At 40.8% G+C, this 25108-nt stretch overlaps 1 protein-coding gene across 5 annotated transcripts in view; it reads right to left on the reverse strand.

Moving 5' to 3' along the window:
• The window catches only part of DLGAP2 (DLG associated protein 2), a 1035006-nt gene that overhangs the window by 411379 nt on the left and 598519 nt on the right, over nt 1–25108 (reverse strand). For all 5 annotated transcript variants that reach the window (XM_089679530.1, XM_089679529.1, XM_089679532.1 and 2 more), the window contains one exon: nt 1764–1796. In XM_089679530.1, the coding sequence (XP_089535656.1) occupies nt 1764–1796 (33 nt within the window). The remainder of the gene's footprint in view (nt 1–1763; nt 1797–25108) is intronic.

Here is a 25108-nt window from a genome sequence, read left to right on the forward strand (position 1 = left end):
AAGTAGATCACACATAATACAGTTCTTACCAGAAAAAGAAAAGAGGGGAGATATTCCAAAAGGGACACTTGTTCTGGCCACAACTGTCCAAGAAGGGAATTCTCTTTATAGAGATTTTCTCACTTTCTGTTACATCTTTGGGCAGGAAGTGGATGGAGATCTTGCCAATGGGTCATGGACAACAAAAAATAAACTGAGAGGAGTTCTAACTCTTCCCTATTGTATATTATAAAAAAGACATCTTGTAATTTTGCTTTTGTAATAATGCTAATATTTACTAAAACAAAACGAATAAAAATCAATGTAATATGGCACCGTTAGGGCATTTTGCACACTGTTGGCATACAGAAAAGGTAGGGATCTGCAAAACAGTTCTTTAAAGGATACGTTCACCTTTCGTAACATGTTACACTCATATTCAGGGTTTAACTTGTAACATGTTCCAAACAGACCGGCCCCCCACTCCTCCCCACTTTCCATAATGACAGCTAGTGGTATCTTCTCCTCCCCCCTAGCTGTCACAATTTAAAAAAAACAAGGCCAAGCAGGGCTCCGCCTGCCCGGCCACACCACTCATTCACAGTATTCGGTGAATGAATGAACTACAAGTCCTGACAGCCTTTGCGGCTGTTGGTTTGTAGTTCTCAATGAATTACCATGGCGCTGTGGAAGGCCGTAGTAGTTCATTGATTCTTCCTGTCAGTATATCTGCTTGCCTGTACATACCATCCGGGCAAGCAGATATACTGACAGGTCTGCAGGAGACCTGCATGGCACCAGCGATCTGCGATGTTAAAAGGTGTACTTATCCTTTAATGTTCTTGCAGTGTACAAAGATCACCCAGGGGGAATTGGTTTCTCAGCAAAAAGTGGAGTTAAACTGGGCATACACTGTACAAATTCTGGTTGGTTCTTGAGGAGCCAGTGCATGGCCCTGTCGACTGCCTCCTGTCCAGCATACCTCCACTGAAAAATTGAAGGAGCTGGGTGGAAAATTGTTGCCTGGACAGTGGCTGCATCCAGTTAGATTCAGCAATTTTTTTGGTATTTTGACAACCAGCAGGGTAAGCTGTCAAAATGCAATAGATACAGCAGAAGATTTGTCCATTTGCACTGTATAGCATGGATGGAGGAATTAGTGTATGGCCAGCTTTTCACTTTAAGAGATAAAAGGAGCCAGTATTTATACAGCTTCAGAAGAACTTGTAACCCTATGGCAGCCAGTGTGCTAAAGAGTAAACAAAAATGGAGTTAATAATATTTGTCTGTGCTTAGTTACGCCAGAGGTATCAAGTATCTTTATAGACTTGATGAAAATTCTTTTTTTTTTGAGGGGGTCGCAAACAGAGAGTGAAGTTCACCCCTGGGAATTTTCAGATGACTAGTTGCTGGTTCCCTAGCCACATAGAGAGCAGTACATGCCTGTCTTTTTCAGACACTAAAGGAAAATGAAGAAATAAAAAACTGTAAAAAAATCAGTTATACCTATTAACTCGAAGTCTTCTTAAAGAACACAGAAATCACAATTAATATATATTTGATTTTTGCAGCAGAAAAACATTTAAGCATTGAATCAGTTATATAGATGGGTTTACGGCATGTCTAGCAGTATTGCTTTAAAACAAGCTACAGCCTAAAGCATGTACTGTGCTACTCATTCTAATTCAATTGTGCATTCAAACAGTGCCTCGGCTTTTATGTCTATAAACAGATTACTCAAATGTCCACCACAAAAATAACCACAATAAAATAATGCCACTCACCTTCAGGTTCACCACACAGTGTACACTGAGATTCTAAAAAGAAAAGGAAACAAAAATGGAACATTTCAGCATTTACCCGTGAAAACTGTTACAGTACATAGTTAAAACTGCCAGTTTACAATTTAAAATTCCAGTAATGCATTTTTAAAAGGCTTACATGTCTTACTGCAGATTTGTCTCTTGAGCAGAGCAGATAAGGGAAAAAAGTTTAGTCTTTGCAGTATTTAGGCTGGTTATGCTCATCTGATAACTTTTAGACAGCAACAATAAATACAATATTGTTTAAAGGGAACATATAGTGTATTTAACTTTTTTTTTTTAATTTTACTTTCCCATTTTACATGCTTGCTTTTTAATAAGTCGTTTTGGCAGTAAATGTAGAGATTAGTGGATTCCCAGCTTCTGGAGGTAGATAAGCCACTCCAAACACTCTTTCTTCTTTGCAGCTGTTAAAATTAGAAATCAGTCACATATCATGAGCCAGACAACTCACAGGCGTGTTGTGAGAAGGAGTGGTAGAACACAGCCACTATAAAGCACTGCAAAACAGAGCATGCTTGACATAAGCCAATATGGCTGTCTTCATGTACACATTCAAATACAATCTGCAACAAAGTTTAAAAAAAAAAAACAACAACACAAATATCAGCTTGCCTCCTACCCACAGTAGTTGTACTGCGAGTGGCTGGCTGGGTGACGTATTGGTACATTGCAACGTTTCTGTCAGGTTTGGGGTGCGCCCCCTGCTGACCTATGCTGTGATTGCAAGAAAATATCACCAGCACACCATGGATCTCCAGATCACATTGTTACAGCAGATAGCAACGTTTCAGAGCCTCGCAGGTCCCCTTCATCAGTACCTACTTACATGCACAGCTAATTCTACAGAAATGTGTGCGTTGGGAAAAGTGAGTTTATTTTTTTATTTTATTATTACAGGTACTTATATAGTGCCGCGCAGTACTATAAATACAAATACGGTGCTAAATAAATCCAACGTGCATATGTGAATATGCTCGTTGGATTTATTTAGCACCGTATTTGTATTTATAGTACTGCCCTGCAATTTTTTTTGATTTATGGTTTACATGTGGGAACACAGTACATGCTAGCTGCAATACTTGTTTCATAGGTGGTCCATGGCGCTGAGGGTCTCTCGTATACTTATATAGCACCGTCAATTTACGCCGCGCTTTACATATATATTGTACATTCACATCAGTTCCTAACCCTCAAGGAGCTTACAATCTAAGGTCCCTAACTCACATTCATACATACACATACTAGGGCCAATTTACCTACCAGCATGTCTTTGGAGTGTGGGAGGAAACTGGAGAACCCAGAGGAAACCCACACAAGCACCGGGAGAACATGCAAACTCAGGCAGGTGGTGCTCTGGTTGGGATACGAACCAACGATCCTAGTACTGCCAGGCAGAGTTGGAACCAGGGGCGGACTGACCATTTAGAAACTCGAGCACTGCCCGAGGGCCCGGGGTCAGTAGGGGGCCCCATGAGATGCCCCTGGAACCTTTTTCATAGGGTTTTTTGAGTTTTGGCAAGGACACAGGGCCCCATGATCCCTTATTGCCCAGGGGGTCCCATGAGTTGTCAGCCCTTGGTTGGAACCCATGCTGTGATTAGACAGTTTGGAAGCTGATTTCAGCCAATGATTTTGACTGAAGTAAGCTGATCATCTGTGACCATTTACACACAGATCTCTGTGTTTACAAAAACACAGAAGTCTGTTTACAGGGAACAGTGATCTACCTGTTTCTTCTCCCTGCTAAGCAGAGAGAAAAAAACAAACAATAAAGTAAAAGAAACACACATTACACATTGTTAAGCACATAGCCCTTGATTGCCCCTAGATGTTAACCCTTTTCAAGCCAGTACATTAGTACAGTGTCCATGTACAGTGCTATCATGATCACTGCATTAGTGTCACCAGTGATGTCAGTGTCTCCTATTGACCCTCCCAGATAGTGTCTGTTAGCACCAGATTGTGCCACCAAGGGGGCACTTTTTATGTCTGTAGGAAAAGAGAGTTAACTTCCAAATATGGAAAGGTTTAGTCACAGTAAGAGCTGTGAAAATGTAGAATAGACTCCCTTAAGAGCTGGTTCAGGCCAGCTTAGTAGATTGTTTTTAAAAAACAATCCTGGAGTCTTTCCTAAATGCAAAAAATATAACGGGATACTAATTTTTATAGGTAAAGTTGATTGAGGGAATATCCGATTGCCTCTTGTGGGATCAGGAAGGATTTTATTTCTCCTGCTGGAGCAAATTGGATCGTTCTTTATTGGGGTTTTATTTTTTGCCTTCCTCTGGATCAACTGTGGGTATAGGATTGTGTATATATTCAACTGTATATTTTTCCCCCCCTACTGTTGGTTGAAATGGATGGTGGTTTTTTTTTCAACCAGACTAACTGTGTAACTGTATGTGTAAAACATGCATATTTGATCTTTCAATAGAAAATTAGTTTGTCAGCTGGATCATGCATGCTTATTTTGCCACCACTGAATTTTATTGGGAAGCGTTTGCTTAAAAAATGTGGAAATCCGATTGTTTATACGTAATCCAAAAAATAACCCCAACATGACAACTAGTCAAAAGGTTGCCGTAAACAGATGTCAATTTTAAGACACTTTTTAGACAACAGGCTGTTTTCTTCACACATGTTGCATGCAAAAATGCAGTATTTCATCCCATTCCTACATAAATGCCCTCTAGAGTTAAGCAGTTTCTGATATAGGCCAGAGGTGGCACATTGCAGGCATGAAATTAATGCTTTGCTGATGGACAATGTGTGTGGAACAAGTTAGCTCAATACACCCTTTTGCTTACAAAGTAAATTAGGTGCTCTAAAGCCCTAAGGACCTATATCCAAACAATCAAGAACATCTTTCTAGTCATGTGCAATATAGCGAAACCTGCTGATCACACTACACACAAATACCCATGATCCCATCTTGCACTTAATTACCATCATTCACAAGTTGCGAGTGGCTGCTTAAGACTGCATTTACATTTATAGAAATCCCCCCTGGACAATATCAACAGATGAATATTCCACCTGCTCTAGTCCCTTATGATGAGCAGCTCAGAGAAAGCAACTCTCAAAGCATTTTCATTAGTCTCCTCAGTCAGAAGTTTCATTGAGTGCTAGTAATAAACATGTTCTTCAGTATGGCAGTGTTTATTCAGTCAGGATGCCTGTCTGGTGGCAGAATTACAGGGAATTACATTGCTGTGAGCAGTAAAAAGGAGCCAGCTAGGCCGAGGAGATGTAGTGGTTTTCTAAGTATAATCAGTCACAGTGTTCTTCAGTCAGCTTCCAGCTGAGCAACTCTAGGACATGTGTGTGAAGAGCTGGCTCATATATATTAGAGAGAGAACTGGCAGCTCCGATAGGCAATTAATCATTCAAACCAAGAATGACTTTTCTAAGAAGTGTTTCTTTGATCCTTCTCCTGACAATCTCGGTGAGGCTTTAACACATGACACATGCCTGGTATAGTGACAAACCCTGCTGACATAATGAAATAAGTTCACAAACTAATGGTAGAGTTAAGTCTTCATCAGTCTGGGTTATCCATCATAAATGAACTCTGAATGACATAGCCACATACACCACTGAAGTAACTGATGAGCAGGTATTGGACTCGCGATTTAGAAATACATTGTACAGCATGGTCAAAACGACCCAACAGTAAAACATTTTTTTTTTTGTTAATTTAAAAATATAACGACAGACAGTTATTAAGTAAAGTTGGTCATAGATGGAGCAATCTTCTTTCCTGCAACCTCAGTTTGCAGGAAAGAAAATCATTCTATCCCCTATCAACACTGACTGTGTTGATGGGGGAAACCCTCCGACGGAGCCATTGTGTTCTTGCGGCGGGGAGAACACATTGATTACTGATAGCGGCTCTAATAGCTGCTAACAATCATAGCATGTAAAATTCAACAAGTTGGTTGTACCCAAGTTGTGTAACAATCGAATTGGGTACAATCAGTCTGCCCATAGTCTGGCCACCTTCTATGGCCAGCTTAAATCTCCTAGTGTAGGCATGTCCAAAGTCCGGCCCGCGGGCCATTTACTGCCCGGGGGTCGGTTTTATACGGCCCTCCAACAGCCCTCCCTGCTCTGTGTAATGTGGCCCTCCCACGGCCCTCCCTTCTATGGCAGACAGTCTTCTGCTTGAGAGCAGAGGGCAGTGCGCATGCCTGACTGTGGCGCATTCTCCCTGGTCAGTGTAAATGCGGCTGTCGAACGGCCCTCCCTTCTGTGGCAGACAGTCTTCTGCTTGAGAGCAGTGCGCATGCATGACTGCGCCGCGCTGGGAGCGACAGAGGGCGGTGACGTCAGGGCCGGGCTTCCAGCGTGAAGTGTGTTTCTCTTCCCCTCCCGGCTGCCGAGCAGAGACTTCAGCTCCAGCTACCTTTTTCACCCTTCACATTAGTGCAGGTAAGTTTTTTTTAATTTATTTTCAATACATTGTGAAAACTCAGCTGTCAGTTGATCTTAATGTTATGAAATGAAAAGTGTGTCGTTTGCAATTAACTTGGCATAAAATAATTTATTTGCATTTAATTGTAATGGTTCAAAGAATGTTCGGAAAAATGTTCGGCCCTTCACCATGTTCACTTCATCCAATCTGGCCCTCTTTGAAAAAAGTTTGGACACCCCTGTTCTAGTGCATTTAACAATGCCCTCCCCTCAGATTGACAATGCTATTGTTTCCATATGTTTCATACATTCCACTGGACACTGTAGTCACAGGAGCAGTGCGCTATGCCCCCTCAGCTGGATGATGTACATGTACATGATCCAGCGCATGTGCCACCCAGCCGCAGTAAATGTAAAGTGGGTGGGTTGCAACTGGTTAAGTGAAGGTTTGCAACTTTTTAAATAAATTAGCCTGATTATGGAAGGAATCAAACTACTTTCAAAGATGTGACAGAATGTTGCAAATCATTGACATACTAAAAAATATATGGGTTGATTTACTAAAGGAGTATGGGTCTGTTAACTTACAAATATATATTTTCACTTTGCAAAGTAAATGTTGACATATGACTAGTCTGTCTCCATAGGCATTTGACAGAACACAGAGTTGTTTTACTTGCTTCTGATATAATTATAGTGCATATGATGTACTGCAAGTTAGCTAACTGTCTCATATCAACCTTTAATGCAAAATGACATAAAAAGAATAAATAGTCACATCTGTTTGGAAGCCTTCGCTGTAAATACATTGTAGATTCATTCATTTTTACATTTTTCAGACGTAAAAAGACAACAATCAATAGATAATAAATGGAATGGCCGGAAACATTTATACAATACGCTATATTCAGTATCAATCAATAAAGCAATTCAATATGAAAGGTCTATTTCTGTGTTTTGACATCATAAGAGAATGATAATGCAACCAGGCAAGTAATTTTACCTAAACAATGCATGTACAACTGTACTCACAGTAGTGTAAAACATTATGATAATGTATATTTCCAAGGAATATGCTAATGTAAACAAACATGTCTTTGTATTGTATCTGGCCATTTTTATTCAGGTTCTAGTTTAGTTTATTTTTCTAAAGTAATGGTACTTTAACATATTATCATGCTTTTAGAGATGCCCAACATTCCAGCATCAATATACAGTATATTGCCAAGAGTATTGGGACACCCCACCAAATCACTGGATTCAAGTGTTCCAACCACCTCCATGGCCACAGGTGTACAAAATCAAGCACCTAGATATGCAGACTGCTTCTTTTATTATTATACAGGATTTATATAGCACCAAGAGTTTGCTCAGCGCTTTTCAATATAATGGGAGACAATACAGCAACAATACAGTTCAATACAAGAGGGTTAGGAGGGTCCTGCTCCTTGGAGCTTACAATCTAGGAGGGAGGGGCTAGTGGTACAAAAGGTAGTAACTGTGGGGAATGGAGTGGTTGGAAGAGTAGAAGATTCCATTATTAGCAGAGGGCAGGATAGGCTTCCCTGAAGAGATAGGTTTTCAGAGATCGCCTAAAAGTGAGCAGAGTAGGCGATAGTCTAATAAATTGGGGTAGAGAGTTCCAGAGGATGGGGGAAGCTTCTAAAAACATTTGTGAAAGATTGGGAAGCTCTCAGGAGCTCAGTGAGATCAAGCGTGGTATCGTAATAGGTTGCCACCTGTGCAATAAGTCCATCCGTGAAATTTCCTGGCTACTATATATTCCACGGTCATCTGTTAGTGGTATTATAACAAAGTGTGAGCAACTGGGAACAACAGCAACTCAACCACGAAAAATGACAGACCAGGGTCAGTGCATGCTGAAGCGCACAGTGCGCAGAAATCACCAATTGTCTGCCGAATCAATAGCTAAAGACCTACACACTTTGTGTGGCCTTCAGATTAGCACAACAACAGTAAGTAACAAGCTTCATGGTATGGGTTTCCACAGCCAAGCAGCTGCATCCAAGCCTTACATCAGTGATGTAAAGCATGCCACCACTAGACTCTAGAGCAATGGGGACGTGTTCTCTGGAGTGGCCAATCACGCTTCTCTGATTGGCAAGCCAATGGATGTGTCTGGGTTTGGTGGTTGCCATGAGAATGATATTTGCCTGACTGCATTGTTCCAAGTGTAAAGTTTGTTGGAGGGGGGATTATGGTGTGGGGTTGTTTTTCAGGGGTTGGACTTGGCCTCCAAGTTCCAGTAAGGGGTCAGCATACCAAGACATTTTGGATAATTTCATACTCCCAACTTTGTAGGAAAAGTTTGGGGATGGCCCCTTCCTGTTCCAACATGACTGCCCACCAATGCACAAAGCAAGGTCCATAAAGACATGCATGAGTGAGTTTGGGAGTGACTGGCCTGGCCTCCACAGAGTCCAAACCTCAACCCAATGTACAGTATTTCATAGTCAGGATATTTTTTCTCAACATATAATTAGATCACGTTATGAAGTAAAATAATATAAATAAAAAGTATATGGTGACCATGTTACTGGTATCGGTTAATACAAAAACATGCATAGATATTTGTCACGAACGCCGGATCGCTGCCACCAATATGCGACGATCGCTGTCACCAATATGTGACGGGCGCGGTGTCAGACCCCAGCCCTTCTCACCAAACTCGTGACCAAAGGACTAGCCAATCTAAAGCCGCGCTGTCACGTGCGTAACAATGCCACACCCAGCTGCACCCTGCACAACGATTTTCCAGCTAAATGGACCACAATCTATGTACTGGCAGCCTGAATGCGATTGTTACTGGGTCAGGTTAATTACGCAATTAACCCTTCACACTGCCACCACCTCCTTTTGTACAGAGAAAGAGGAAACTCGGCGATATCAGCTATAACACTATAATGGTTGAGATAATCGTCTGTATAAAACGGTCACCACAGGACGGTTATACAGAGGGTTAAACAAACACAGTAGCGTCTCTTTTAGAGGAAGGAATTCGTAAATTGCAATTAAGTGCTTTAGAAACAGTTCAACACTTTCAGAAGGAAAGATTTATTACTAAAAGGTCAAACGGTGCAATAAAAATATTTACAGAAAAAGATGTAAGATATATATATATATATAAAAATATACAGAGACCAACAGCACAGCAAAGAGATATCAGAGAGAGGTGAAAGGGTTAAAGTACTTGCCAAAGTCCTGGGTTAGCAGATCCAAGTTTCAGAGCAAAAGGGCACGGGTCTCCCCAGGTGGTACTGATGTTAAAATGGGAGACGTCTTCAACTTTTCTCTCTTAGGCCTGTCAGCCCAATTTGTAGTTCCCCAGCAGGAGGTGTCTCTGAAGTCAAGGACCAATACCCCGTTTTTGGCGTGGAGGTCGGGGCGGATACCTCAATTAGAGCCAAAATCTCCCCTAACTCATATTTTGGCCCTTAACTTTCCATCTGCACAAGTGACATTCCACCCGCGGGTAGATTATTATGCAGACATGTCTGAGGATTGATTAGATATGAAATATGAAATTATACACTGAACGGTTCACGAGATCTACTTTACAGCTTTCCTATGTATTCGAGACAAGGCGAGTGACCCATCAAATTGTTCGTCTCCTCTTAGCCAATCTGACGATATGTCTGGTTTTTATGTAAGTCTCTCATATTCCAAGATATGCGACATAGGGGAAAAATGGATTTTGAAAAGTGGTTATCTGATCGTGTTTCCTGGGAATGTTCTTTGAACTCCTGGGAAAGCTTGCCTTATCTTATACGAGGTGTTAGATTGCACAGGTTCTTTGGACAACTAGGCCCCAGCTCCCTTGGGGACTTTATAGCTCCTGGCCCCCTGCTGGGCCCTGGCCTCCTGTGACACTCCTAACACACATACACACTAGCCAAATGTCGCTGTAACTCTCAGAGAGGGAGCAGGAGAATGAGGGGGAAATATATTTGTCAGGATAGTTAACCCCTTTGCCAAGATGGAGATTGAAGCCAAAATGGTTGAACTGCGTCCATCTCTGTGTGTACGCTTGTTACAATATTAACATAAAAACAATCCACAAACAAAGTAAAATAATCAGATGGATAAATAATAGTAAAAACACAGAATATCCCTATGTGAAAAACACATGGATATGTCCAAATCATAAACTTTAATAAATAGAATAAAATAACCTACCAGGCAAAAAAAACTGTAGCTGCTGACTTTTAAAAAACAGCCACTTACCTGTCAATTGGTCCCACGGTGTATCCCCCACAGCCCATTTCATCGGCCGTCATGTATTCCAGGAGGCTGACATCTTCAGTGTGGGCACCCAGCTGTGATAGCTTGGGGCTTCACAGCCGGGTACCCACTGCGCATTTGCGAGTAGCGCTGCGCTTCATGAATGGTCCTGTAGTCTTCTGGGACCTGTCACGTGTCCCAAAAGACTACAGGGAGGGAGGGAGGACACCTTCCGCTTCCAATCACCTAGGCGATTGGACCGGAAGTGGGAGTGGGTACCTGTCAAATTCGGGTACCCGCTCCCCCTCCCCCTCCCCCCAAAGGTGCCAATCCTTAATGGGGAGCTGGGGAGCAGTCCTTAAAGCGGAACTTCTCCTTTTGGGTGGAGCTCCACTTTAATTGATTAGACTTTAATTTCTTTTTTTGGAATATTTTTCTTTTAAAGTCACATAATTTTTGTTTTTTGATATCTCTGTTCTACATTTATATATATTTTAAAGGTATTGTGCACTTTTGTATATGTAGCGTAGCATTTTTTTCATTGATATTATTAATTATTTGGCCTACTGAGACATGGGTTGTATGCACTAGCAGCTGCAGTATTCAAATTATACTTATTAATTATTTACATTTTGTATTCACCATAGTAAACACTTGAGTTTATTCACATTTTCATTACAACTGTAAACATGCTTTTTTGCTGCCCCTCTCTATTACCATCTGCACTAGGACTGCCTGCGCTGAGCCTAATGATAAATATGAACCTGTGAATGAACATTAGGAAAACCACAGAAGTACAGTTTTTCAGTAAGAGTATAGCTCTGAATGAAATGTTTTCAGTCAGCTGATTTGAGAGGGATATCTGCAGAATGTGTGTCTTATTTGGACTGATCATAGCCTTGGTAGCAGAAATAGAAACATATGGAAAGTGTGGGTCTAAAAATAAGCAGAATGTTCCAAATTAAAAACTCACAAAGCTTTGTAATGCATTAAGGAATACTTATGGAGGCTTCATGAAGCTTTACAAAATAAAGATAAATCCAATAAGTGCACAGTCCTTGTAATCCTCTTTGGAATCAGATTCAAGTCTCTGGGTTAGGTGTTTCCAGACGCAAATAACAGCAAAGTGCAGAATCATACAACCAATACAGATTAACTGAAATAGAAAGCACAGATTTTTCATTGCAGGAGTTTTCAAGTCTTGATAGGAAGACGATCATAATAAAAAACGCTATATCAATAATATGATATTATACCACAACAAAAACAACGTATATCACTTTCTGTAATTTCATTTTGCAAACCTGACTTGCTATGGTATACAATATTTGCAAGTCCATCACATTGATTTAGTTATATACTGTATATACATACACACCCAGTTTAGAAATGCAAGCAGAAAACCCATTATGACATTTCTTCTTTGTTCCCCAAACTAGACCTCTGACTGCTGACAGGACAAGTTTTTCATTTTTCTATATGTTCTTATACTTTCTGTGTCTGGAACTCTACGTTCTACTTACCATAACATGACCTTCTAGACCTCCAGTGCTTAACCTGCAGCCTGAGGGCAGCATGTGGCCCTTTGGTATATGATGTGCAGCCCTTGGACCTCAGCAGTCTGTAATGGGAACCATGATTATGGTAATAGCATTGATCTCTTTTAACCGCATGTAACACGCTCCAAGGTTCATGTTGTCTTCTGCAACATATCCCCAGCCAAAAGATGTTGCATGTCCGTCCTCTTATCCTTTTTTCCTTATTTAGATCTGCAATTTCTGAGAGTCCTCTCATGAAATACATATATTGAACATTATGTGTGGCCCTGGGTGATGTCAGGGGCCACATTTGAGCACCCATTTAGCTCATACATCAACACCCCCTGTCCTAGATGATCAGAAGGCCTTTAAAAAGTAAATATATCTATGACTATGAAACTGACTAGCAAGGTGTACTAGTTTATACCCACAGATTTTCCAAGATGCCTTTTTATGATAAATAACAGAAAACTGACATTTTATAAGCTTTTGATGCCAATATATATACATGTTAATACTGTGGTATTAATAATAATAATAAAAAAATAAAAATAAAGATAAAAAAGTAATGTCTGTTTAAGTCCTCATGCACACTGGACGTTTTTACAGCGGCTGTTTTTGGCTTCTGATGTTTTTTTCTACAGCCAGTAAACCCCCCAGCATGTTATCATATGTGTTAATGCACACATAGACTATAATCAATGTTTTTTGGCTGGAAAATAAATCCAGGACTAGTGGGTTTCTAGAGGAGTTTTTCAGCTGTAAAAACGCTCTAAAGCTGAAAAACACTGAAAAACTTGTCAAAATGCAGTAAAACACCGCAAACCGGCATTTTTGGCCTTTTTCTGACCACAAAATAAATTTTTTTTATTAAAAAAAATGCTAAAAAAACGCAAATGCGGAAAAATGTGGGAAAACGCAGCTACACACTAATGCAAAAACGCTAAAAAAAAGCTGAAAAACTCACGTTTTAATATGACTTTACGCAGCTAACGTTACCAGCGTTATCAAAACGTCCCGTGTGCATGGAGCCTAAAGCTGACCTTCACCCAAAACCAAAAATTTCTCCCATTCTCTTCCTCCCCTCCGCCTCTCAGTACAACATTGTTTTTTTTTTCTCAGGGAGTCATTACCTTTTTGGCAGTACCTGCTCTCACGTCTTCAATCTGCACCCAGAACAGAGCCATTTTCTCTGCACTACTCAATCTCATGTATGTGCAGTATGGCCTCATTCAGATGGACGTTCCAATCGGGTCCGCCAGCCCATTTTTCAGGCGGACCAGATCGGAACCTCCATTCTCCTCTATGGAGCGGCAAGTGTAAATGGACATGTGTTTGTTTACACCCGCCAACATCCAAAATGATAAAAAGGGACGGATGGGGATCCAATTCCCCTTCCATCCATCGGATCAGGTAGGATTGTAATGGACAGGCGGTCCATTTTCATCTGACTGCTCATCGAGGAGAGCGAGCAGCTCTATGTCTGCTCTGCAGGAGCAGAGCAGACACAGACCTGTCATCCACCCAGCAGGAATCGGCTGAGAGATCCCCTGCTGAGTAAGAAAATCTGCTAAATGGGTCCGCCCCTTGTGAAAGGACCCTAAGAAGCCAACTGTGAGCCATCAGTATGTGACAGAGGGCTCATGAAGCCATGATGGCAGTGTTTAAAATCTAAATCCCCACTTTGTAGCTGCAGATTTTCACATGCAGAGGGTGAAGCTCCTCTTTAGGTAGAATAATTTAACATGTTCAATATGTTTACATTTCACTTATTACAAACTAACATTATAGTCACATAATGAATGTGATTAAGTGATGCTAAATGTTGCTGTTTGTTTTTTAGTTTAGCTAGCAAACCACTACATACATATATAAAGATTCACATGGATATGTAATTACGTACAGTGACTTTTGTAATCTATAATTCTTGGCCAAACAGCACAAACAAGTGCGTGAAATCACTTTCTCTACTAACTACAGGGAATATGGTGTTTTCACTCCCCTTCTTACCCCACATCATGGTGATTAGACAAAAAAAATCATCATCAACTTTTCTCACAAGGCTCTCTCCTCCAATCAGCAGGCTCCCTGCCAGCACATGTGCATGAAGCAGATCCTGGCAGGCTCCTCTTAGTGTCTCCCCCCTTTTTTTGCCAACCCTAGTGTTGTGCAACAAAAAACAGAGGCCAATTTTAGGCAGATTTAGCTACTTCTGCTAGTTATATATAAATATTTAAAAAGGAATACATGATGTCATACTTTTTTCATGCCTGGAGTTTAGTTTTAACTGTTTGAGTCAAATATCCCTCCACACTATTTCCCCATTCATTACATCAGCACTTCCTCCATATTTTCTTGTTGTCTGTGACCTCATGTGAGAGTTTCTCCATACTTTCTATTTGAAAGATGTCTCTGGCCCAAACTAACACCCACAATTCCTCTTTGAACACCATTGCACCACTCCAGCTCTCATGACCACCATAGCACACCCCCCTCTGCACCTGCTGATCTCCAAAGTTATCCTCCAGCCCCTCCAAACCCAGTGCTTTTTTCCCCACCTACTGCCTACCATATATATATATATTTTTTTTTTTTTACCTTTTTTCCCCACTGGCCCACTCTGACCACGGGCATCAGAACAAAGAAAGAACAATTCTTCCTGCCATGAACACAGATGCCGGGCATTTATTTTCTTGTACCAATCATTATCCCTCCTCCAACCTATTGATGATGGGCATTTTTCTCTCCCATTGACGGACATTGGTAATTTTTTCCAAAAGATGATGGGACTATTTTTATTCCCAGGGACCACTGACTCCAGACCATTTGTCCCCACATAGACTACTGACAGCATACCAGGCATTTTTTTCCTCTCACTGGCTAGCTATGTAAGGGTCCCTATGATATATATGCTTGACTGCTTCACTATATTTATTTATTACAGGTACTTATATAGTGCATCAATTTATGCAGTGCTTTACATACAGTATATATATTATTATTATTATTATTACTACGAGTTTATATAGCGCCAAAGGGTTTGCTCAGCGCTGTACAATATATATATACAGTTGTGTTCAAAATAATAGCAGTCAGACATCACTAACCTGATCAATCACTGTTTTTGGTAGAAATGATATTTCTACATGGCAAATAATATACTAGCAGGTGTAGTAGAGTTATAGAAATCCAACAGACCCAACAGTCATGACATGCATGCTGCTGAATCTGTGTAATTGAATCACTAATTGAAAGGGGTATGTTCAAAATAATAGCAGTGTGGAGTTCTATTAGTGAGGTCATTCATTCTTTGAAAAACAGGTTGCAATTATTGCCCTTATTTAAGGAAGGAAGGCAGCAAATGTTGTACATGCTGGTTACAGTGCATTTCTCTCTGAAATTATGAGGAAAATGGGTCGTTCCAGACATTGTTCAGAAGAACAGCATACCTTGATTAGAAAGTTGATTGGAGAGGGGAAAACATATAAAGAAGTGCAGAAAATGATAGGCTGCTCAGCTAAAATGATCGCAAATGCTTTAAAATGGCAACCAAAACCTGAAAGACGTGGAAGAAAGTGAAAAACTACCATTCGAATGGATAGAAGAATAGCCAAAATGGCAAGGACTCAGCCAACAATCAGCTCCAGGAAGATTAAAGAAGGTCTAAAGTTACCTGTGAGTACTGTTACAATTAGAAGACGCCTATGTGAAGCCATGCTATCTGCAAGAAGCCCCCGCAAAGTCCCACTGTTGAAAAAAAGACATGTGCTGAAGAGGTTACAATTTGCCAAAGAGCCCATTGACTGGCCTAAAGAGAAATGGCGCAACATTTTGTGGACTGATGAAAGTAAGATTGTTCTTTTTGGGTCTAGTGGCCGAAGACAGTTTGTCAGACGACCCCCAAACACTGAATTCAAGCCACAGTACACTGTGAAGACAGTGAAGCATGGTTGCACAAGCATCATGATATGGGGGTGTTTCTCATACTATGGTGTTGGGCCTATTTATGGCATACCAGGGATCATGGATCAGTTTGAATACATCAGAATACTTGAAGAGGTCATGCTGCCTTATACTGAAGAGGAAATGCCCTTGAAATGGGTGTTCCAACAAGACAACGACCCCAAACACACCAGTAAATGTGCAATCCAATCTTAATCCAATAGAAAACTTGTGGGGTGACATCAAAAATGCAGCTTCTGAGGCAAAACCAAGAAATAGAGAAGAACTGTGGAATGTAGTCCAATCATCCTGCGCTGGAATACCTGTTCACAGGTGCCAGAAGTTGGTTGACTCCATGCAACACAGATGTACAGCAGTTCTCAGAAACAGTGCTTATACAACTACAGTTGTGACCAAAATTATTCAACCCCCACTGAAATTGAGTGTTTTGGCCAGTTTGACATTGCTTTTGATCATTCAGTCATCTTGCTTACATTTACATTAAAGAGGCACTTGTAGGTCAGACAAATATAACATAACAGTTATAATGAAATAACCACAAATGTCTTTTCTGTGCTCACAGCATTATCAGTTTTATTCAACCCCCAAGTGACATTCAATCTTAGTACTTAGTACAGCATCCTTTTACAGTTATAACAGCTTTTAAACGTGAAGCATAGCTTGACACAAGTGTCTTGCAGCGATCTACGGGTATCTTCGCCCATTCTTCATGGGCAAAGGCCTCCAGTTCAGTCACATTCTTAGGCTTGCGCACTGCAACTGCTTTCTTTAAGTCCCACCAGAGGTTCTCAATCGGATTTAAGTCTGGTGACTGCGATGGCCACTCCAAAATGTTCCAGCCTTTCCTCTGCAACCATGCTCTAGTGGACTTGGAGGTATGCTTGGGATCATTGTCCTGTTGAAAGGTCCAACGTCTCCCAAGCCTCAGGTGTGTGACGGACTGCATCACGTTTCCATCCAATATCTCCTGGTACTGAAGAGAATTCATGGTACCTTGCACACGCTGAAGCTTCCCTGTACCTGCAGAAGCAAAACAGCCCCAAAGCATGATTGACCCTCCACCATGCTTCACAGTAGGCAAGGTGTTCTTTTCATCATAGGCCTTGTTCTTCCTCCTCCAAACATAGCGTTGATCCATGGGCCCAAACAGTTCTAATTTTGTTTCATCAGTCCACAGAACACTATCCCACAACTTTTGTGGTTTGTCCACATGGCTTTTGGCATACTGCAGTCGACTCTTCTTATTCTTTGGAGACAGCAAGGGGGTACGCCTGGGAGTTCTGGCACGGAGGCCTTCATTACGCAGTGTGCGTCTTATTGTCTGGGCTGAAACTTCTGTACCCACATCTGACAAATCTTTTCTCAGTTCCTCAGCAGTCACACGGGGACTTCTCTCCACTCTACGCTTCAGGTAGCGCACAGCAGTCGAAGTCAGCATCTTCTTTCTGCCACGACCAGGTAGCGTTTCAACAGTGCCCTTTGCCTTGAATTTGCGAATGATGCTTCCTAAGGTGTCTCTTGGTATGTTTAACATCTTTGCAATCTTCTTATAGCCATTGCCCTTCCTGTGAAGAGAAATCACCTCTTCTCTTGTCTTCCTGGACCATTCTCTTGCCTTCACCATGTTTGTAACCACACCAGTAAATGTCTAGAAGGAGCTGAGTATCACAGTCATTTTAAAGCTGCCTAATTGGTGCTTATTATGCTTGATTGCTGCTCGGTGACATCCACAGGTGTTTTCAATACCTGATGGAAAGCACCTGTATGAACCTCTGTTCTTCAGAGTGGTAGTCTTTAAGGGGTTGAATAATTGTGGCAATGAAGAAACCACATAAGAACCATTTACTACTGTATTACATAAACAATTGATGTCATTTTAGTTGCATTTGGGTAGTTACAACGTCCTTGTAGGATTTGATTCTGAATACAATTCCAAATGTACACTATAGTCCCTAAACCCCTTTACAGCATTGGGGGTTGAATAATTTTGGTCACAACTGTAAATATTAAGTGATTCAAAGGAAAGCAAAATCTTCAAACATTTTTCAGTTTCTATAGTGAATGTTTGAGTTTGTAAAGAAGAATACAAACACTGCTATTTTTTTGAACAGTTTAATATTCACTTTTCTTCACTTTTTTTAGAGGAACAACACACATTTGATATATTTTTCTTCATGTTTTGATTTGAAATAGAATGTGTAGTGTTCCCAATGCATTTGTGTGTATGGAAATAAAAGCTATTAGAAGGATTTTGAGCGTTATTCACTTTTTTCAACACACTGCTATTATTTTGAACACAAATATATATATATATATATATACATTGTATGTAATGTGAATGCATAGTGTACATTCACATCAGTCCCTAGCCCTTAAGGAGCTTACAATCTAAAGTCCCTTGACATTCCCTAACGCACATTCATACATATACATACTAGGGCCAATTTAAACAGGAGTCAATTAACCTACCAGCATGTCTTGGAGTGTGGGAGGAAACTGGAGTATGCAGAACATGCAAACTCCAGGCAGGTAGTGCCATGGTTGGGATTTGAACCAACAACCCAAGTGCTGCTAGGCAGGAGTGCTAACCACTAAGCCACTGTGCTTCCCATTATATATAACGTTGTATGTCAAGTAAACCTGATGTCTGCATGCTAGATATGGTATGTTGAGTATTAAACAGTCCAGGTCAAGTGTTTATTTCCTGAACAGTTGATCTTTGCTGTGTAGTTTACAACCATTTTAAATAAGGTTCTTTTTTGTTAATGCCTCTTTAGAATCCTTTGTGGTAGACTATCACTTCCTTAAATAGTATTTTGTAGGTACATATGGACACTGTACAGTGTATGCTAAAGGTCGGTGTAGGCTTTATTTAACCATGCTCCTTTAAGCAATACCCAATATTTAGCGCAATGTAGTCATTACAACTTCCACTTTGGTGCACTGTGTACACCACATGTCTTTTCTGTCCAAAAGTGTCCCTTTCCACACATTCCAAGGTTGGGAGCTATGCACAGACACTGCTGCAGTTCTTGTGTAGAGGCATTCTAAGCCAGTGAATGAATGACTAATTTACTGAAATGGAGGTTGACAGAAGTTATTGTAAAGGATCATGTTTTATTTTTTAAAAACAAAAAACATGTTATGGTAAAGAAAATACAGAATCTGATGCACTCTTCAGTCTTTATTCGTTATAAGTAAAATCCATATCACAGACAGTGTCAGGGACAAATAGGTTAATGCATTTCACGCTAAAAACTAGCGCTTAAGCATAACCACAGACAAACAAACATGTTATACTTACCTGCTGTGTGCAATGGTTTTGCACACAGCAGCCCCGATCCTCCCCTTCTGGGGTCCCCCTGCCGGTGCTTCTGGCTCCTCCCCCTGTCAGAGCTATGGGGGCATTCGTGCAGGCTCAATCCTGAGCTAGTTCTGTCTGTCCATTGAAACACAGAGTGCAGCTCAACTCCTGCTGTCAGAAGTCAATGAGGAGGGAGAGAGCCTCTGCTCTTGTGCACAGCACTGGACTGAGATTGAGCTCAGGTAAGTATAATGGAGGGCTGGGGGGAGCTGCATGCAAAGGATTTTTACCTTAATACATATAATGCATTAAGGTAAAAAAAAAACCTTCTACCTTTAGAACCACTTTAAAATTTACCCAGTTGCCAGAGAACCTGATCATTACAAACTTCTGCTTCTCCATGTCCTGGGGGTTCTTCTCTAATGGTATACTCCACGTAAATATACAACATATGGATTTCAAATGACCCTTGGACCACAGCCTGCCTAACGAACAGCACTCATTTTAATCCTGATAATTATCTTGTCTCTTCCAAATATATATTTCAATAGACCAGTATCATCGTCATGAAATGCTTTGAGTACAAGTCAGGAAAAATACAGACTGGTGTGTTCCCTGGTTGTGAGTATAGAAAATCTCTCTAAACTCTTTGCAGCCTTCTGCTGAGACACAGCAGCATTATAGGGAGAGTGCAATCAATTCTATCACAGATAGCGAATCATGAAAAGAGTTTGCAGCTCTACCAAGTATTACTGTAAAAAACATTGATTGTAAACTATTTTCTAAAACTAGCTCCAAAGGTAAATGAAGTGAACACAATTGGAGTGTTTAGAGCACTGGAAAGTCATTGACTGATTTGTCCTTATTATGCGGGGTTGCTTTTTAAACCCTCAGCTACAAAATATATTTAAAAGCCAGATGAAGTCTGGTGAAGATATTATGTAAATGACCAGTTAGCTGGGGTCTGTCATTGGGAAGATGTTATCTTTGTTAAGTACATTCAAATTTTAATAGCTTTATATTGAATACATCTGACAGCAGTGATTGCACCACGATGTTTGACAATGCACACATGGCAGACATGACCGAAAGAACTATCACAGATGATAGACAGGTTGGAAAAAAAGGGTTTTATCAACCTAAGCTATCTCAATGGGATCAGACTTGTTGCTGCAGCTACTGACTAACAAGGTTTGCTTGTACTGATGACATACAGCCCAGTTGATGTAGTCATCAGATCCAATAGGTATGCACACATTTTTCATGAATAAACCAGCATTCTGCAACAGTTATATTATATATGACACTGTTGAATAAAATATTTATGTGCTGTAAAATCATTTTCTTGAAGTCCATTGAGGGACACAGGCAGTCTTTATCATTCCGGTTATACAGCTGCCTACAGGAGAAATGCTCACCAGCAACAAAGGTAAACTGTTAGCCAGCACAGGATAACCCTACCCAGGGGCAGACTAACAACTCATGGGGCCCCCAGGCAATAGGGGATCATGGGGCCCCTGTGTCCTTGCCCAAACTCAAAAAAGCCTATGAAAAAGGTACCAGGGGCATCTCATGGGGCCCCTTACTGACCCAGGGCCCTCGGGCAGTGCCCGAGTTTCCAAATGGTCAGTCTGCCCCTGGTATGTAAAATGTGAAACAAACTATTGCGCCACAATTTCACTGTCCGCCCCTGTTCCATACTCAAAAATAGTACTGAATAAAATACCCACACAGGGAATAAGGCCTTATCCCTTCTCTTGCACTGGAATTGCCCCAAAACAAGGCCGTCCAGTGCATTCCCAGCACACCTGGTGTGAATGAGCCATAAAGGTCCTTTCTGATCTATGCACTCTGACACAATGCATTAACACGTAATTCATTTGAACTGGCTACTAGTGTATCCAAAGAACTTTCAACTGGACTTGTGCCATTTTCCTCAAAAGCATTGCACCATAGAAAACACAACAGATACCCTCCTGCTCATAAGTGTGATGGTCCTATAATGGTTCTCTATAGATAGATGCTCCACAACACAGGAATACTGCTTCAATCATTGCTGCCCTCTAAGGACTGGGGATGTCCCAAACTAACTACACAACATAAACAAACAAGGGACCACCAGTCTAGTGCATTATCCCATTACATTTATTAACATTCCATTTCAAATTATACTCACAAACATGTGAATAAAAATGGTACATCAAGCTACTTGTCTGTAACCCAGTGATTCATATGACTCAACAAACTCCATAGAACAGGGGAGTCTCTTCGCGATCCTAAGCTGACTAACAGGTTTGAAGGATACACATTCTTCTTCAGGGCTCTACGGTTGATCGCCATCCACAGTGGAGAGACTGCACCTGCCTACATGAGCGCAGTGAGTTTTATTTCTACAGCTTCTGTCATGTTTCGTTTCTGGCTGTGACCCCATTGAGGGCATTTTTCCTCATTTCTTGCCCCTAGGGCATGCATACATATAATGGAAGAATGTGGTTATCTCTGTGACAGGAAGGAACAGATACCAATACAAACATGGTCAGAGTTTCTAACCCCTCCCTATTCTACTACAAATGTGTTTTTGTCTTTGTCCCTGGTGTCCAAAGAGAGACAAAAAAACCTGACAAAGATCCCACCCCTTAGATATCCTGATAAATTGCTTTGACTTGAGTTGGCCTTTAAAAGTAAGCTGTGCAACAGAAATCTGAGAACTGCCACTGCTTGCAATCAGTGGCCCCAAACAAGAATATGCATATCAGGTGTTACAGCAATTCATCGACTACATGCTTGCTTTAGTTAGTGTAGAGGTATAAGGATGACAACCTTGAAGCTCACATGGGCAGTGGGTGGTGGGTAGGTGAGGGGTAGGCGGGGTGGTTAAAGCAAGTGGTTAAGCCCCAGTTTTAGTGCTCTCCATCTGCCCACCTAAACAAGGACATGCACCTGCTCAGGGCTGTACACAAGCTGTGGTAATGATGCACGCTAAAAATTAAACTCCCTATCATGTCTTTTGGACAGTACCACCATCAAGCATGACTCTTATTTACTGCTTAAGGACTGCCCTATAGCAGATATACTGCTACAGGGTGGCACCTGTAGGCAGAATCACGTATATACACCTCATTCTGCATTTCCTGGTAGAGGGTGCGCTTGAGCCGCACCTCCATTCGCGGCTGTGGATGTCAACCACCAGGTCCCGGCTGGTAATTACCCGCCAGCGCCTGATGATTACTGAGCATCTCCGACGGGTAGGAAGATTGTTTTGTTTACCAACAATCTTCCTCCCTGTCGGCTCGAGCACACTGCTCAGGATGGTTGTGCACAGTACAGCCATCCTGATTTGTGTGCTTACAGTAAAGAACACACCCTGCCCCTAGTAACACACTCCCAGCACACAGTTAACCCTTTGATCACCCTTCACATTAACCCCTTCCTGCCCAGTGCCATTACTGATCACCGTATTGGTGTCACTGGGGTGTCGGTGTCACTGGGGTGTCAGTGACACCAAGTTAGTTCCCCCCAGTGTCAGAATGTCCGCCGCAGTCCCACTAAAAGTCGCTGATCGTCGCCATTACTAGTACAAAAAAAAATCCCATTATCTATACCTCTATATGTAAACGCTATAACTTTCAAGTAAACTAATTAATTTACACGTATTGGGATTTTTTTTTAGCAAAGACATGTAGCAGAATGCATTTTTGATTAAATTTATGAATTGGATTTTTTCAAAATTTTTTAGTGGACATATTTAATAGCAAAAAGTCCAAAATAATGTTTGTTTCTCCACATTGTTGGTCTTTTTTTTGCTTATAGCACAAAAAATAAAATACGCACAGGCGATCAAATACCACCGAAAGAAAGCTGAATTCATGGGAAAAAAGATGTAAATGGACTTAAAAGCGCCGTAAAGCAAAAAATGGCCTGGTCATGAAGTGGGGTAAATCCTCAGGAGGGCAAGTGCTTAAAGGGGCCACAAAGCAACTGCCCTGCAGCCATTGGTCTAGCGGTGGTTAAAACAGGTGGTAAAGAAATGATACTGTATATTGCCTCTCAGCTGCCTGTCAACCACCATGGATCACACTGATCACTGTGATCAGCAATGGCTGCTCTGGCATTTCTGTACTGACAGGTTCCTTTTAAGGCAGGGCAAAAACAAGGTAAGGGAAACCTGTGCTAAGGAAAATATGAATGCTTTTGTCGTTCAGATGACCCAATGTCTTCAATTCTTTGAGTCACTGACCCAGAGAAAATGTGAACATCAGAAGTTCCAACTTCATTTGCTTCATGTTTGTTCCAAGTCAGTGTTTCAAAGTATAGAGGCCCTTGGAGTATTATAACTGGTAGGCAATTCATTTTTTTTCAGAAAGAGTTTAATATTGGCAACCTACATAATTATTTCAGTAGAGGTTTCTTTTAACCGTTTCCATATTGGGCACTTTTACCCCCTTCCTGCCCAGGCCATTTTTCAGGTTTCAGCGCTCTCACACTTTGAATGACAATTGTGCGGTCATACAACATTGTACCCAAACTAAAATTTTATCATTTTCTTCACACAACCAGAGCTTTGTTTTGGTGGTATTTAATAACCACTGGGGCTTTTATTTTTTGCTAAATTAGCAAAAAAAGGCTGAAAATTTTGAAAAAAAAACCCACGTTTTTCTTTGTTTCTGTTATAAATGTTTGCAAGTAAATAATTGTTCTTCATAAATTTAGGTCAAAATGTATTCTACTACATGTCTTTGGTGAAAATAACCAAATTAGGATGTAGTTTTTAGTTTGTAGGAAAGTTATAGATTTCACAAACTATGGTATAGATCTGAATATTGATCAATCCTGAAGTACTGACAGCCAATCTAATTTTTTGGTACAGATATCCCCCAAATGACCCCTTTTTGCAAAGTAGACAGTCCGATGTACTTCATAAGAGGCATGGCGAGTTTTTTGAAGTTGTATTTTTTTGTCATAATTTTTTGGAAAATGAAAAAAATTATTTTCACTATTTTTTTTTTTACATACTGTCACCAGTGCAGTACAGCATCATCATATAACTGGCATGGCGGTGATCAGTATTAAAAAAATATATATCTTTTTTTTAATTTGTTTTTATTTTTTTATTATTTTTAATTTTTTATTACATTTCTTTTTCTAGTTTTTACGATTTTGTTTTTTCCATATTTCACTATGACCAAAGTGGTACAATGTTACCATAGTAACATTGTACTACTTTGGGGAAGTGATCAGTATTTTTTTTTTTACACAATTTGCTTATAGCAAAGAATTACTTTGCTATAAGCAAGCATTTACCTGAATGACATCGATTCAGTCAGGGTTTTTTTTTTTTTTTTTTTTGTGTTTAGCTGTGATTTGGCCACAGCTAATCACATGACACAGCTGGGCTGTGATTAGCCCAGCTTGTGCATGTGATCGCTGTGACCAATCATAGCTACACACACTAGTATACAATGGATGGCATGAATGAAGCCATCCATTGTATACAACTGTCATGTGACCTGCTGTGAATGGTCACAGCAGGTCACATGGTATTGGCAACAGGGCCGGTACTCAGATCTGTCATCAGCCGTGTCCGAGGTACACAGCCGGTGACAGATCGCGCCACTGCGCGGCTCTGCAGACATGTAAACTGCGCATGCCCGGGAGAACGCCATATGGCGTCCACCTGGAACGCTAAGGGATTTTGCCGGCCGCCATTTGGCCATTGGCCGGGCGGCTAATGGTTAAGAAACTGTAAAATGCAGTAATCTATAGCAACTAATCAGATATCTCCTTAACTTGGCCATAATTATAAATGAACATTTGGAAATAATGACTGATACAGCCATCTGGAT

This window comes from Staurois parvus, unplaced genomic scaffold, assembly GCF_062004578.1.
Source record: "Staurois parvus isolate SC_StPar_1 unplaced genomic scaffold, SC_StPar_1.0 ptg000226l, whole genome shotgun sequence".
Taxonomy (NCBI): domain Eukaryota; kingdom Metazoa; phylum Chordata; class Amphibia; order Anura; family Ranidae; genus Staurois; species Staurois parvus.